Genomic DNA, 13,272 nt, shown 5'->3' with positions numbered 1-13,272 from the left:
GGTTTTTTGTTATTTTTCTTAAATAGACTCCATGATAAAAGTGTGTTCTGAGTATAGCTCTGTATTTTCTGACACATTGTTTTTTACAATATCTATAAGCTTGATAAACACAGTGTCATTCAGCTGCTTTCTTCTAAAGTTCTGTTCGGTTAACTTTAGTTAAATAAATCTTATGTCAAAGGGTTATACAAAGGAATAAATAAACAAACAAGCAATAAATGAATAGGCTAAGGGAAACAGACCCTAGAGCAAAACCACTTTTGTGATGTTCCTGTTCTTGCTAACAGCTTGAAAAGTCATTAAGAAACAATGGAAAGTAGCCACACCAGCGTCACTTGTGTACTGGAAGTAGACTGTATATATTTTGATTTTCAGGATACTGCTGTCTCTTGTTATTGAAGCAGGGAGTTCATTGTTGTACTTGATTAGCAACGGATGCTAATTAAGAAAGTCCTTCTATAGATGTGTGGACATTCTTGTTTTGATAGTACAGCCCATTGATGGTATTCTCCAATATTATTCTCAGCATACAAAGATAAATATACAGCACTGTGTAAGGGTTTCAGGCAGAAGAACACAAGACATACATTATATATACTGTATGTGTTTGGTGTGTTCCCATTTAAGAAAAAGTGACTGAACAAGATAATGATTATTATTTTATATGAGCATCCTCTGCTTTTAAAACAGCCATAATTCTTTCATGTTGACTCACACACACAGCTTTTGGAGGATCCTGACATGAAGGTTGTGCAAAACATCTTTCTGTCCCTCCATATTGTCATAGTTGGTTGGTTGGTCGGTCAATTTGCTGGTTTTTTTATGTGTTAGTTCATTCATTGGGTTGTTTCCTGGTTCCTGCATTGCTTTGCTGGTTTGTTCACTGGTTTGCTGTCTCATTGGTTCCCACGTTGGTTTTCATGTCAGTTTGCTTTTGGTTGGTCTGTTTATCGCTTCTCTGCTTTATATGTTTGTTTGTTGATTTTTAAATTCCCTGTTAATTGTTTTGTATAAAAGAAATTGAAATGATTCTTCTCGCCTGTAATCAAATCAACTTAATTAACTTTTTTATTAATATTATTTCTATCATCCAATATAATGTAACACAAACAGGAGACTTCATAATGTTTGCACCCTGAAGGACTCACTGTGCTTCCCCTCTCGATTCAGATAAGAAAGCTTTAGAGAAATATACCTTAATGACTTATCAACATATAATCAGTGTCGTTATACAGAAAATTACATTAAGTCCCAATATAAGTGCTGTTATATAATACAACTCTTGTTTTTGTTTACTTTTTGACCCCCAACGTGTTGTACAGTTTAAATACATAGGGTAGGAAATGCTGTAAATTCCCTATAGGACTAATTGAGCAAGACTGGAACAACCTTAACATGACCTTACATGTCTGATTTCTCCAGAGAAAATGGAAGCCAGTGAGGAAAATAATCCAAATTAATGGTACTTGCACAGCAGAGTTAAATGCTGCAGTGTGTTTCCGTCAACAGCAAAGTGCTGAGATGAAGGAGTCTGACATCTGGTGTATAACCTCCCTTGTAAAAAAAAGAAAAAAAAAAGACTAATTACCAAAGTATAGATTGGTATCTCGGGGAAATTGTGCTGCAGTCAAAAGGCCATTACAAGCTGGAGATTGGATCAGCATGGACTGGTTTGAACAGATGAATGCCATCGCTTATGTGTTATGCAACCAGCTCTCGGAGAGGTGAGGGAGGCTGAGAGGGTGAGAAACCGAATACAGAGGCAACGGGAGCTGGAACACAAAAAGAGCCAGACTAAACAGAAGACGAGCCGGTGAAGTGTTGTCTGAACACTGAAGGTGGCGGCAGAAGATGGGGACACTTGGAGATGTTTATCATCGCCCACAGCCTCAGATAATTTGCGCTTTTGTAGATGAATCTTCAGACTGCTGGTCGCCTGTGCGTGTGGGTCAGGAGAGACGGTGGGACGTGACCTCACAAAGATGTTGTTATAATGTAAACATTCGGGTTGTGGCTCTGCCCGCTGTGCTTCTGATCTGCTCTGAAGGACACAAAATGAGAACTCGTACTCTTTCTCTTGTTAACAAAATTATACTCCAAATCACAGGGTTTTCAACATTTAATGAAGACCTCCCAGACTAAGTTTGTATGTTTTTATTCCTCGAGTTGTTTTTTTTCTGTTTTATTCAGTAATGAAAAGTTTCCATAATGATTGACAAGAAAAATTCCCAGCACTCATAAATTAGCATTTGCTTACTGTTCATGCTGATGTTTGACCATTTGTGTCTTTAAATTTCTATAAAAGTACTTGATTTTGAATTCATTTGATGGATGCAGATTTTGTCCAAACATTGGTCCACTGGCTACATTTCTTTTCTTTTTACTGTTTTTAAACAAGTATATTCACTTCAACCACATCAATACGTTCAGCTGAACAGTCTCCTTCGATCCAGCACGACAACTCCGATATGAACTTTGCAGGATCAATGTTTAATTTCAATTCAGCACAGTCTTATTTATATAGCAATATTTACAACATAGTCATCCCATGGAAACCCAACAATCCCACATGAGCAGACGCAGGCGGCAGTGGAGAGGAAAAAACTCCCCTTGGAGATTCAGACGCAGAGGTGGAGGCTTTTCGGCTGTATGAAGGTAGTAGTGAACCGGATGAAACAGAAACAGAGAGCAACAAACCAAAAAAATAAAGCAAATTCACACGAGTTTTGAGACTGGACTTTTGACTTGAGCTCTAAAAAGGTTTTTATTTAACTTTAAATACTTGCGGCATTATATCCACTATAATACAATGGAAGGTGTTTCAAATGTCTTGGCTGCAAGATTAACAGATACTAACTCAAGACACTGCAGCATGATGAAACAAACAAAAATGAGAATTAAGTTATTTTCTAATAATTTCTAAGGCGTCTTTTAGCGCCCTCTGTAGCACAAAACAGTTATTGCAGTTAAACAACAAGTATAAATTCACAGTGGAAATAAACAACAGACTTTGCTTTTCATTCTTTGAGTTTATAGGAGGAGATATAAATGTTATTGTATTGCATAGAGAGCAAACATTGTTGGTTTGTTTTGCAAAAGCATCTAGATTTGAGTAGAAACAACTATATTTGTGAGGTGTTGCTATTTTTATATCTCCTCTTTGATGTCAAATCAGTCTTTTGGATAAAACACCTGTGTTTCATCCATCCTTTGAAGCCATCCTCCCTAAAAAGAAAAACTTATTTTAGTGCCCTATTTAGGTTTCATTACATCACCCTTCTTTTCTTCTGTTCGAAGTAAAAATTATCAAATTGATCTAAAGCATTTTAAACTTCACTGGCAAATAACTAGCACCTTATGCAGCACTGTGTACCCATGCTTTTGAAGTACAAGTAAATAAAAAGGTGCATAATACAGGGGCTTTTCCTAAAAGCAACAGGTCCACTATTTTTAGGACAGCAAGACTGTAATTGTTGTTCACCTCGTCAATCCAACATGTCCTCTTTCAGTTTGTTTATATCTTCTTGTCTCATGCATAAAAATAAATCTTGCATCCTCTTGCTTTCCGTGCGCCACAGTGAAGTGAACAGTCCCATTATAGCTAATGGATTGTTCTCATAGTTTATTCAGAGCATCCTCCTGCCTCTCCATTGTCTTTGGCTGCTGGGAAGCTCCTTATGTGGCGCCGGTGACATCTTAGGTAAATTGTTATGTCTTATGGCAAAATAGCAGCCGGTCAACACCAACAAAATGCACAATAAATAAAGATAAATAACTGATAAGTGCATACATTTTAATGTTGCACAAAGGTGAAAATTATAGAAAAAATGTTTCAATAAATAGCCCAAAATTAAATGATAGACCATCTGATATATATATATATATATATATACATATATATATATATGTATATATATGTATATGGTTTTTGTTGAGGTTACTTGCTGCGCGACCATCATAACAAGACATGTTGTCATACAAAAGTATGTCAACAGACATTTTCTAGCAGACTTGCAATCACATGGTTAAATAAACAAGTCAAAGGGATGCAATCAAGTGATTGTCTCGTGTTGATTTGAAACATGAATGATTTCCATTCAGTGTAAATGTAATTCATTTGTACGCGCCTCTCTGTATCTATATTCTTGATCAGATTCTACACATCCTGTACACACATTTCACTGATTTACGCCACTGGACCGGAATCTTTCCTGCTCCTTTTGTCTTCAGAGAGGCTGATGATGTGACTGATCTGAACCACACACACACACACGCACACGCACACGCACGCGCACGCACACACACACACACACACACACACACACACACACACACACACACACACACACACACACACACACACACACACACACACACACTGACTTTGCTGACTGATCCAACAGAAAAGGGAAGGAAATGTTTGCTTACACACAATCAGCTGATGACTGGCACAGTTTCCTGTTCCAATGACCTCCTGCTCACAGTTTAAACTTGCTGTTTCTGCTCTAATAATGTCTGTAATCTATGAATGGACCATTCATGGTGGCATGGTCAGCTTTTGCTGAGCGCTTGGATAATTAGGGATACAGTAAATAATTTGCCATAGTACAAAATTCACGCCAAGGGCGAGATTTACCCAAATACCAACCTGTTAATCTGTCTAGAGACACAACACAGTGACACAGGGCTGGTCTTAAAGTGAAATAGGATACGATCAACTCAGTGCCAGATGGTGTAGTGCTGCCACCTGCTGGACAAACATCCACAGTACGGTGCAAAGATGTCCTGTTCAGCCTGCGCATGGTTGGTTTTCTCCATGTACACCTGTTTCTTCACAAGCACACCAATTAATAACATATGGTCATCAGTTTGCCTCAAACACATGACCCTAAGTTATCAATTGGTGTGCTTGTGACTGTCTTTCTAGGGACAAATTGGAGAAAGTCGTGTGAGACTGATTGAAACACTTCCAAAGCTCATGGCCACTTGAAAAATATTGTCCACACCTGCCATCAGTGCTTTAGCTGTACAGTTCTGTTTTGACCTGCAATTTACAGATTTTATTTGATAATGTATTGTCTTTACAGAGAACTACATTTTCTTCATTCATGTTTGCATGGAACAAATTACAATAAATCTGAATCTACATTTCAAGTTTTATGTTTGGTGATTTTGACCAGATTTGTAAAGATAGCGCTTCATTTAAATCCATATCTGAGAAGAATCAACAGAATCTGGGAATATGGAGTATTGTTTTAATGAGCCTAACGTCATCATCATTTATGAAAGCAAGTTTTTATTTAATTTTGAAGATCATGTACAGTATATCAGGGTGTTGCTTGTGCATTACCCAACTATTTGTATTTATATTTGTAATCTATTTTTAAAACGTATTTTACGTGACAATAATAATAATAATAATAATAATAATAATAATAATAATAATAATAATAATAATAATAATAATAATAATAATAATAATAATAATAATAATAATAATAATAATAATCCATGACGCTGATACGATACATAAAATTGTGGATGCTGGTTGTTATTATTTTAAACTTTTTTTCTTTTATTTTTTTAAGTTGTCCGACCTGTTGTAGTCAACCCACGAGTCCCCACCCCTCTCACACAGCGCGTACTCACAATGGAGCGCACTCATTACGAAGGCGGGACCGGACAACAATCAACCAATCAACGTTGTCTTTTACTGAAGGACCCGCAGCCTATTGGCTGCGATTCAAGTCCATCAAAACTTTGCAGTCTGGTGGGTTTATAAACATTTCCGGGAGGCTAGTTTTAATTCACAGGCGTTTTTTCCGGATTGTCTTTTATGGTAAATATTAGATTAAAAAAAAACATCGGTGAGATGCAGTCATTCAGGTGAGAAATATTTATACCTATATTCATAAAAAAATGTCAAACTGTCAGAGGAAAACGTGCTTATCTACAAGGTTTTTGGGTGCAAACTCTGTGAATTGAGACTGTTTCTTTCGTGTTTTTGGTTGAGACGTTAATTCGGTTTCTCAATCTCGTAGAAATTTGTTCCGGGCAGCCTGGTCCTCCGAAGTGAGGCTGGACGGTCAAACGGTGGTGATCACCGGGGCGAACACCGGCATCGGGAAGGAGACCGCCATCGACCTGTCCAAGAGAGGTCAGTGTCTCTTGTCTCCAACCTTTAACTACAAGAACCACACGGATCATTCAGCTCCTCCACGGCTGAGTTTGGCCTTTTCTCTGCCTTGTTATGGTGGCTTGTAACAGTGTGATCAGGACCTTAATGCCCACTGCCCAGTCCACCGTGTAATATGCTTGTCTTCTTCAGGAATAACAGAAATGAAACACAATCTGAACCCAGAAAAACCTGAAGAGCCACTTGACTAACATGAAAGAGACCATTTGTTTGTCCAGTCTCTTCAGTTTTGTGAAGCCAAAAACTTTGGCTTCCTACCAAGAAAGCATCAGTTCATGCCATCCCAGTTCGCCACAGATTAAACCACAGTGACTCGAGATCATTGAGTAATGGGTAAAAATAAAACGTATCTAATTTGTCCCATTGAAAGCACTTGTTTTAATGTCACACCGAAAAAAAATCCAGACAACAAATAAAACTGTATTTGAGAAGAAGCGAGTTTCTTTTCCCCAAAATGTGTTAAGAGGACTACATGACTAAGAATTTTTTAACAACAGCACTTCTTCTATCATTTCTACGATATAAAATGCCAACATTTACGCGCATTACCTAATTCTTTTCTTTCCAGTTCTGCTTGAGCAAGTTTGGTAATGGTGCTTAGCTGTCAACACATCGTTTTGCAATAAGCTGCTTCTCCTTCCACACAGCTGATGCAGTTTTTAATGGTTTAATTTGGCTCTATTTTTTTTTTTTATGCCATTTAATTCCTTAATTTAAACCCTTTGAAATAAAATGTTGTTCAGTTTTATTGTGACTTTGGTTCCGGGGAGGAAATAATAATAAATAATAATAATAATTTATTATTATTGTTTAGTCTTTAAAGTTGAAGCATAGATGAACAGACTTTCAAGAGAGTTATAAATGAACTATAATGAAAAAAGAATAATATAGTGAGCTGATTATAATAAGACATAACAATGTCAAATTCTATTGTATACTTGAATGTTACTGCATTCATATAAGCAACATTGCAACAAATATAGAGAACATTTAAAACCAGTTTACTGGTAAATGCCATTAGGAGGTTATTTGTCCTTTGTCAGTCTGCGTTAGAAGCTCCCCTTCGGTTTAATTAAATGTCAATAAGCATACAGTAATTTACATTTTGTCATGAGGGGGTGCTGTTAACCTTCTGATCGATACACTCGTGTTCCGAAACATCTCTCGATTGAAGAGTAGAACTGTTTTCAGCTTTTGTATTAGTACATTTACACTATCTATATCTACATATCTATATCTATAGAAAGATGGATACAGAAGCATATTGCATGTATGCCTTTCCATGTGCTTTTATGTTTTCTTCGTCTTGTAAATTATTGCCCTCAGTCTTCCACACACCATAACTCTACATGTGTTTTTACATTTTTGTTTTGGGAGAAATGTACTTGACAAATCAACCCAGTCCTGACTCCTACACATCCTTACACGTAGCCAGTATGGACAATAAATTTACTGTTACTACTGGACATCCGTTCTATTTAGGAGCACGCATCATAATAGCATGCAGGGACATGGCGAAAGCTGAGACGGCTGTCAAGGAAATTATCGAAAGCTCCGGGAACGACAGCGTCGTCTGCAAAAAGCTCGACCTATCGGACAGCAAGTCTATAAGGGAATTTGCTGAAGGCATCAATCGAGGTAAAATCACTTAAACCTCAAATAAGTATAAGTGACTCATAAGCCGGTGAGTTGAAAATCTCTTGTGTTTTTCGTCTTTCTTCGACAGATGAGGCGAAACTCAACATCCTCATCAACAATGCTGGCGTGATGGTTTGTCCTTATGGGAAAACTGCAGACGGCTTCGAGATGCAGATCGGCGTCAATCACTTTGGTAAATAAACTCGGTCTGGGTGTCAGACACGGATCGGGACACAAAGGCTGATGTGCCGTAAGCTGCATAATGTGTTCTAGTTGTTTCTTCTTCTTTTAATCTGTGCCGATAAATCGCAGCGCTGATATAATACAGTAGCTTCATGCTACTCAGTTTGTGCAGCAACATGTATTAAACACAGCAACTTTTAACCGTTTCAACAGAAATGTGGTCTAGTTTACATTTTACACTTAAGTTCACCTAAAAAATAAATCATAGGTCACATTTTTAATTTCCAGGTCTAAAGTGCTCAATTACTGGTGAGCAATATGCTTTTATTGGTGGCTGTTTATTATTAAGTTCTATTGTCTGATAAGGCTCATTGTCCCCGAGTTAGATGAAGAATGCAGTTCATCATGCTGCCGTCACATTTTTCTAACATGTTTGAATTTTATTTTCATGACAGCAAACCTTCTACAAGAGAGGGTACAACAAGTAAACTTTTCAGAATTTCCAGCAGCATTTCTGCTGAGACAACCGATAAATACAGACTTGCGACTGACGGTGCATTTGTCTGTGCTTTGTAAGATGTGTGTGTTTCATCACAGCGATTGAATCTTTTATTTTCCGGCTGCTACAACGTCCCCTGAACTAAAAGGAACGTTTGTATCAGTTATTGACTTAGTGTCAGTTATTTCTAATTTCCGAACATAAGATGTGTTACATTGAAGCGTTTTCTTTTTTTTTTTTAATTTTAATGGTCAGAAAATAAAATAACATCCAAGTTTAGAAAATATTTTCACATTTAGCAATTTGGGATTTTCACTCATTTTAAGATAAAATGATGAATAATTGAAATATTTTAGTTTATGTGAAATGAACAGAAGATATGTCAACCTTTTAATTTAACTTGGGAGAAAACGCTAAACTATTTAATTATTGTTATAAAATGTTTTCACCGTTCATTAACTTAAGATTGTTAGTACATGCCTAAAAACAAGTAACATGGTGCCCCGGGTTTTGTAAACGATTACAACACATTTGAAATCCTCAGGCAATATTTTTTTTTTTCAAGTGGAAAGATTGAATCTTTCCTTTTTCCTTATTAAGCAAAAAATAAGCTTTTTGTTTTTACTCATCATGAGATGCTTCTTATCTGACATGTTTGATAATGAGAAACCTTTTTGTCTGCCATGAATCCTGACTAAATGCACTAACGTTATTTCGCACTGACAGATTTCATTTATTTTCTTGGTTTTCCGCGAGTGTTTTGGACCCAATTTATGCCGTTACTGTACTTACACAAGGTACAATATCTGACTGTTACTTTCTCTCGTTCTTCAGGTCATTTTCTGCTCACCTATATGCTGCTCGACCTGATAAAGAAATCGGCCCCGGCGCGCATCGTCACCGTGTCGTCGATGGCTCACTCCTGGGGCTCCATCAAACTGGAGGACATCAACAGCGAGAAGAGCTACGACAAGAATAAAGCCTACGCCCAGAGCAAGCTGGCCAACGTCCTCTTCACCCGCTCACTGGCTAAACGCCTCGAAGGTGTGGAAACAGTCATTTAAATCATCATTTCTTTTTTTACATCCCAGTTTCCCTCCACTGACCGAAATAATGAGTTTTTTTGTGGTTGTCTTTCAGGAACTGGAGTGACTGCCTACTCTCTCCATCCCGGGGTTGTTCAGACCGACTTGTGGCGTCACCTCAGCGGCCCTCAACGGTTCATCATGAAGATGGTCAGTCCGTTCACCAAAAACTCTGTGCAGGGAGCTCAGACGACAATTTACTGCGCTGTGGAGCCAAAGCTGGAGAAAGAGAGCGGCGGATACTACAGGTAAACTTGTTTTCTATTCATTCTTTTATTTAAATATTTGATTCTCAAGCTGTGTATCAACGCGGGTACCCAAGTTCAGTCCGGTGGTACGTTTAGGAAAGTCTTATAATATATGATACATTTTAAACATGAAATTAAATTTTTATTTTTTTTATTATTTAAGTATTCATGTTTTATGTCTTGTTTCATTAAAAAAAATATTATTTTGTGTGACCTAGATAAGTGTTTAGAAGAAATGGAACAGTCGTGGCTCCATCAGTCCACTGCGTGTGTGCTTGTGTAAATAAATGTAAAACGGCTGTTATTCTCAAACTTGTGGCTCGCTGTATTTCTAAGAGACGAGGAGGTGCAGCACCTTGTTAGGAGTTTATGTGTCTGTTTTAATGCTCCTGATTTGTACGGTGCAGATGTGATCGAGCATATCCATGTACTAGTAAACTGACCCATTTTAATCCCCATAACACACCAAACAAATCTGCCAATTCAGTGTGATGTCGCTGGTACGTTTAGAGATTAAATCATGGAGGCTAATAATGAACGTGTTCCACCAGCTCATCTGAAGTCTTCTTGTTGTTCACAGTGACTGTGCTCCTGCCAACTGCTCCCAGACCGCCAAAAACGACGAGCTGGCCCAGAAGTTCTGGGAGCTGAGCTGCAGAATGCTCTCCATAACATGGGATTGAGGCTTCCTGGATCATTTGTTATGTTTGACTGCAGTATTGTTAACTACACTATTTAATCTCACTAAAACAGGTTGGGCTGTCTTTACGTTGCATTTTACAAAGTAACATTTTCTACAATAAAGTTTACATTGTTTACTGTATGATAATATCCAAAGAAGTTTGATAAAAGCCTTTTTAATGCTACATAAATGAAGTATATTTAGAGAAATTTTTTTTTTTTTTGGCGGAGGGTGGGGGGGTTTGGAACATCGTTCATATGCGGCAGTTTTCTCTGCCTGTCTTTTCTGAAAATAAACACATTCTTAAATTCCATCATGTTTGTTTTTTGTCTGTGTTTGATTTTTCTGTCTTCACCCCCAAAAAGCGAGTTACTTGATTATTTATACTGAGAGGCAGTGGTGGAAAACAAAAGTTTGGTTTGAATCTGCTGACTTAAGGGCTGGGGCCCTTAAACAAAACTGCTTGGGTTGCACCAGGAAGAGGATCCAGTATAAAACTTGTGTCCAATTAAACATGTGCATCACGTGATCTGGAGGGGAAAGTGTGAAACTCGCAAAGAAGCTCGGGCATCTCTGTCTCCTTCCTCCAACACTTCTTTGTGGACCTAAAGTCTCTCCCGCACCAAACCAGACTTACAATCTCTCCAAGCGGTCCTGAGCTGATTTCAGCATCTCCTCTCAATCGGATGTGCATGAAACTGCACTTTTTACTTAATTAAAAAGTGTGGATGGGTGGAATTATCTGGAACGTCCACCAGGGGGAGGCAGACGCCAGGTCAGCGTACTTGTCACGAAAGTGTCCACCAGGTGATGGATAAATTGGTATATTCATCCAAGATGGTGGCTCTGGTGGGGTTCTCCCAGAGCCAGAATGGCGACACGGTTTCACCAACGCGCAGCCGAGTTGCCGTGGCGATAGGAAGGCACTTTCCGAGGTCACGTGACCTTTGCCGGCTGGTTCTGAACGCTTGAGTTTTAACTGGATGTCGGAACATGCAGTTAAAACTCTGATGACCATACGGAGGTATCCGGCGGCACAAATGTAGCAGATTGGTTGCTACTTGTGACTGTGTGTGTGTGTGAGCGTTTATCTAATCTTGATTAGATAACAGTGACGAGCGCGTGTGAAGTCGGGGTTAGTGAAGAGGGAGATAAGAGGAGGAGAGTTCTGACGAGAACATTCGTTTCCGATTCCCGATTCCTTCATCGGAGTGGTGCTTTTGGAAGCTCGCCCGGGCCTCTGATGTCTGAGGGGAAGAAACGAAGTTTCGAACTCGCGATGGTGCGCGTGAACGTTGCGTTCACACGCATACACAGGCAGACTGCAGCCTCATCAGGGACGCATTAGCTTCAGGCTAATTTAACAACGCTGCCCAGAGAAAAACTCTCTTACTGGTCGCCAGTGGGTTGTTCAGCACTGAGTGGTGAACACTGTCGTGCTGGTGAGGTTGGGGTAACTTGTCCGTTACCAAGTCTGGATTCGGCGTCCCAAATCCAGAAGTGTGGGGCCTTGCGTTCGGCTGCTGAGCAGTGGAGCCGGTGCAGCGGTGGGGAGAGCCGCTCGCTGCGTTCCGAGGATCCCAGAAACAGAAGAAAAGTGAAAGTAGTTCCCACGGCTTTCTTCACTTTGCCAGCAAGTTAGAATCCGGTCCTTGTGGGCCCTCGTGGCTTGTGACTCCATGCGAAGCTGATCAGTTTCGATCAGTGGTTTAATCCGACTTGGAGTTAAGGGAGGGGGCTCGCAGCATTGGGGATTTAGTGAACAGTGTACATTCGGACCAACAATTGTTTAAACTGGCATCATTGGGCACTGAGTGCAAAGACATGGAGAAATAATTAACAGTACTATAAAAAGGGCAAAATAGTGCAAGGGTCAGATGCTGTCTTAATTAAACTACTCAAATCTACAGTGAAAATCTCTTTGTGTTTAGATATTTCAGGTTTATGTGAATGTAAACGGTTTGTAGTTTTCCTCAGGATGACCCTGACAGTGTTGTTTCTTTTCTGATGAAATCATTTCCTAAACTTTCCAAGTCATCAATTAACTTAAATGGTGTTCTTTATAACACTTTCAGCCTTGTCTTATTTCCTGGAGTTTGATAAAGAACAATAAAGACACGGACAGTAATCTTAAAGATAACCACATGATCTTAGTGTAACTGTGGAAAACTGATAACAGCAATAAAATGCAGATAAATGCCGCCAAGCAAATCATTTATAAAACTAACGAGACAACCTTGACGGTTCCTGTGTGAACTCCATTTACCAGCAGTATTGTCACTATGGGATGACACTAATTGTCACTCACTTTAATACTGAGGACAACACAAAATCTTCATGCAGTATCGTGATTCAACATATTATAATCAGAGTCCATTTCTTTTTTTTTTTGATATTGTGTTTAAGTTTCAGAGACATGCCATTGTTACTTAACATATATATTTGCAGATGTCATTGCATCTTGTGACAAAAGGTCCAGACTGTTGTGCTGAAAATGACTGACTGAGTTCAAGGTTACTGCTTTGTCCGTCTCTTTTTTGACAGCATGAACATTAGCATTGTCCCTAGTGTTTTAATCACGAAATCAAATCATTATTTTCCTAAGTGTTTTAAAATGTGGTGTATTTTTAAATTCCACATTTTAAACTCGACGAGGCTAAAACTGTTGATGAAGTTTAATAGGCCTGGCATCACCCTGTCATATAACACTATCGGTTCACTTATGAAACCTCTACTTATCA

At 38.7% G+C, this 13,272-nt stretch overlaps 1 protein-coding gene across 1 annotated transcript; it reads left to right on the top strand.

The window, feature by feature from the left end:
- The first annotated feature begins 5,764 nt into the window (after positions 1-5,764).
- rdh12l (retinol dehydrogenase 12, like) lies at positions 5,765-10,843 on the top strand. Its single transcript, XM_080489539.1, has 7 exons — positions 5,765-5,886; positions 6,042-6,157; positions 7,679-7,834; positions 7,923-8,027; positions 9,351-9,560; positions 9,657-9,849; positions 10,430-10,843. Exons 1-7 carry the CDS (start codon positions 5,837-5,839, stop codon positions 10,530-10,532), a joined length of 933 nt encoding a protein of 310 aa, XP_080345665.1. The 5' UTR covers positions 5,765-5,836; the 3' UTR covers positions 10,533-10,843.
- The last annotated feature ends 2,429 nt before the right edge of the window (positions 10,844-13,272 follow it).

Source organism: Lipophrys pholis (genome assembly GCF_963383615.2).
Source record: "Lipophrys pholis genome assembly, chromosome: 20".
NCBI lineage: Eukaryota > Metazoa > Chordata > Actinopteri > Blenniiformes > Blenniidae > Lipophrys > Lipophrys pholis.
Note: the sequence above shows the minus strand (reverse complement) of the source record. Positions and strands in the feature narration are given on the sequence as shown.

Coding starts and splice junctions, on each gene's coding strand:
- rdh12l (XM_080489539.1), top strand. CDS start 5,837: ATGGTAAATATTAGATTAAAAAAAAACATCGGTGAGATGCAGTCATTC. Junction 5,887..6,041: donor GGTGAGATGCAGTCATTCAG/GTGAGAAATATT, acceptor TCAATCTCGTAG/AAATTTGTTCCGGGCAGCCT. Junction 6,158..7,678: donor CATCGACCTGTCCAAGAGAG/GTCAGTGTCTCT, acceptor CGTTCTATTTAG/GAGCACGCATCATAATAGCA.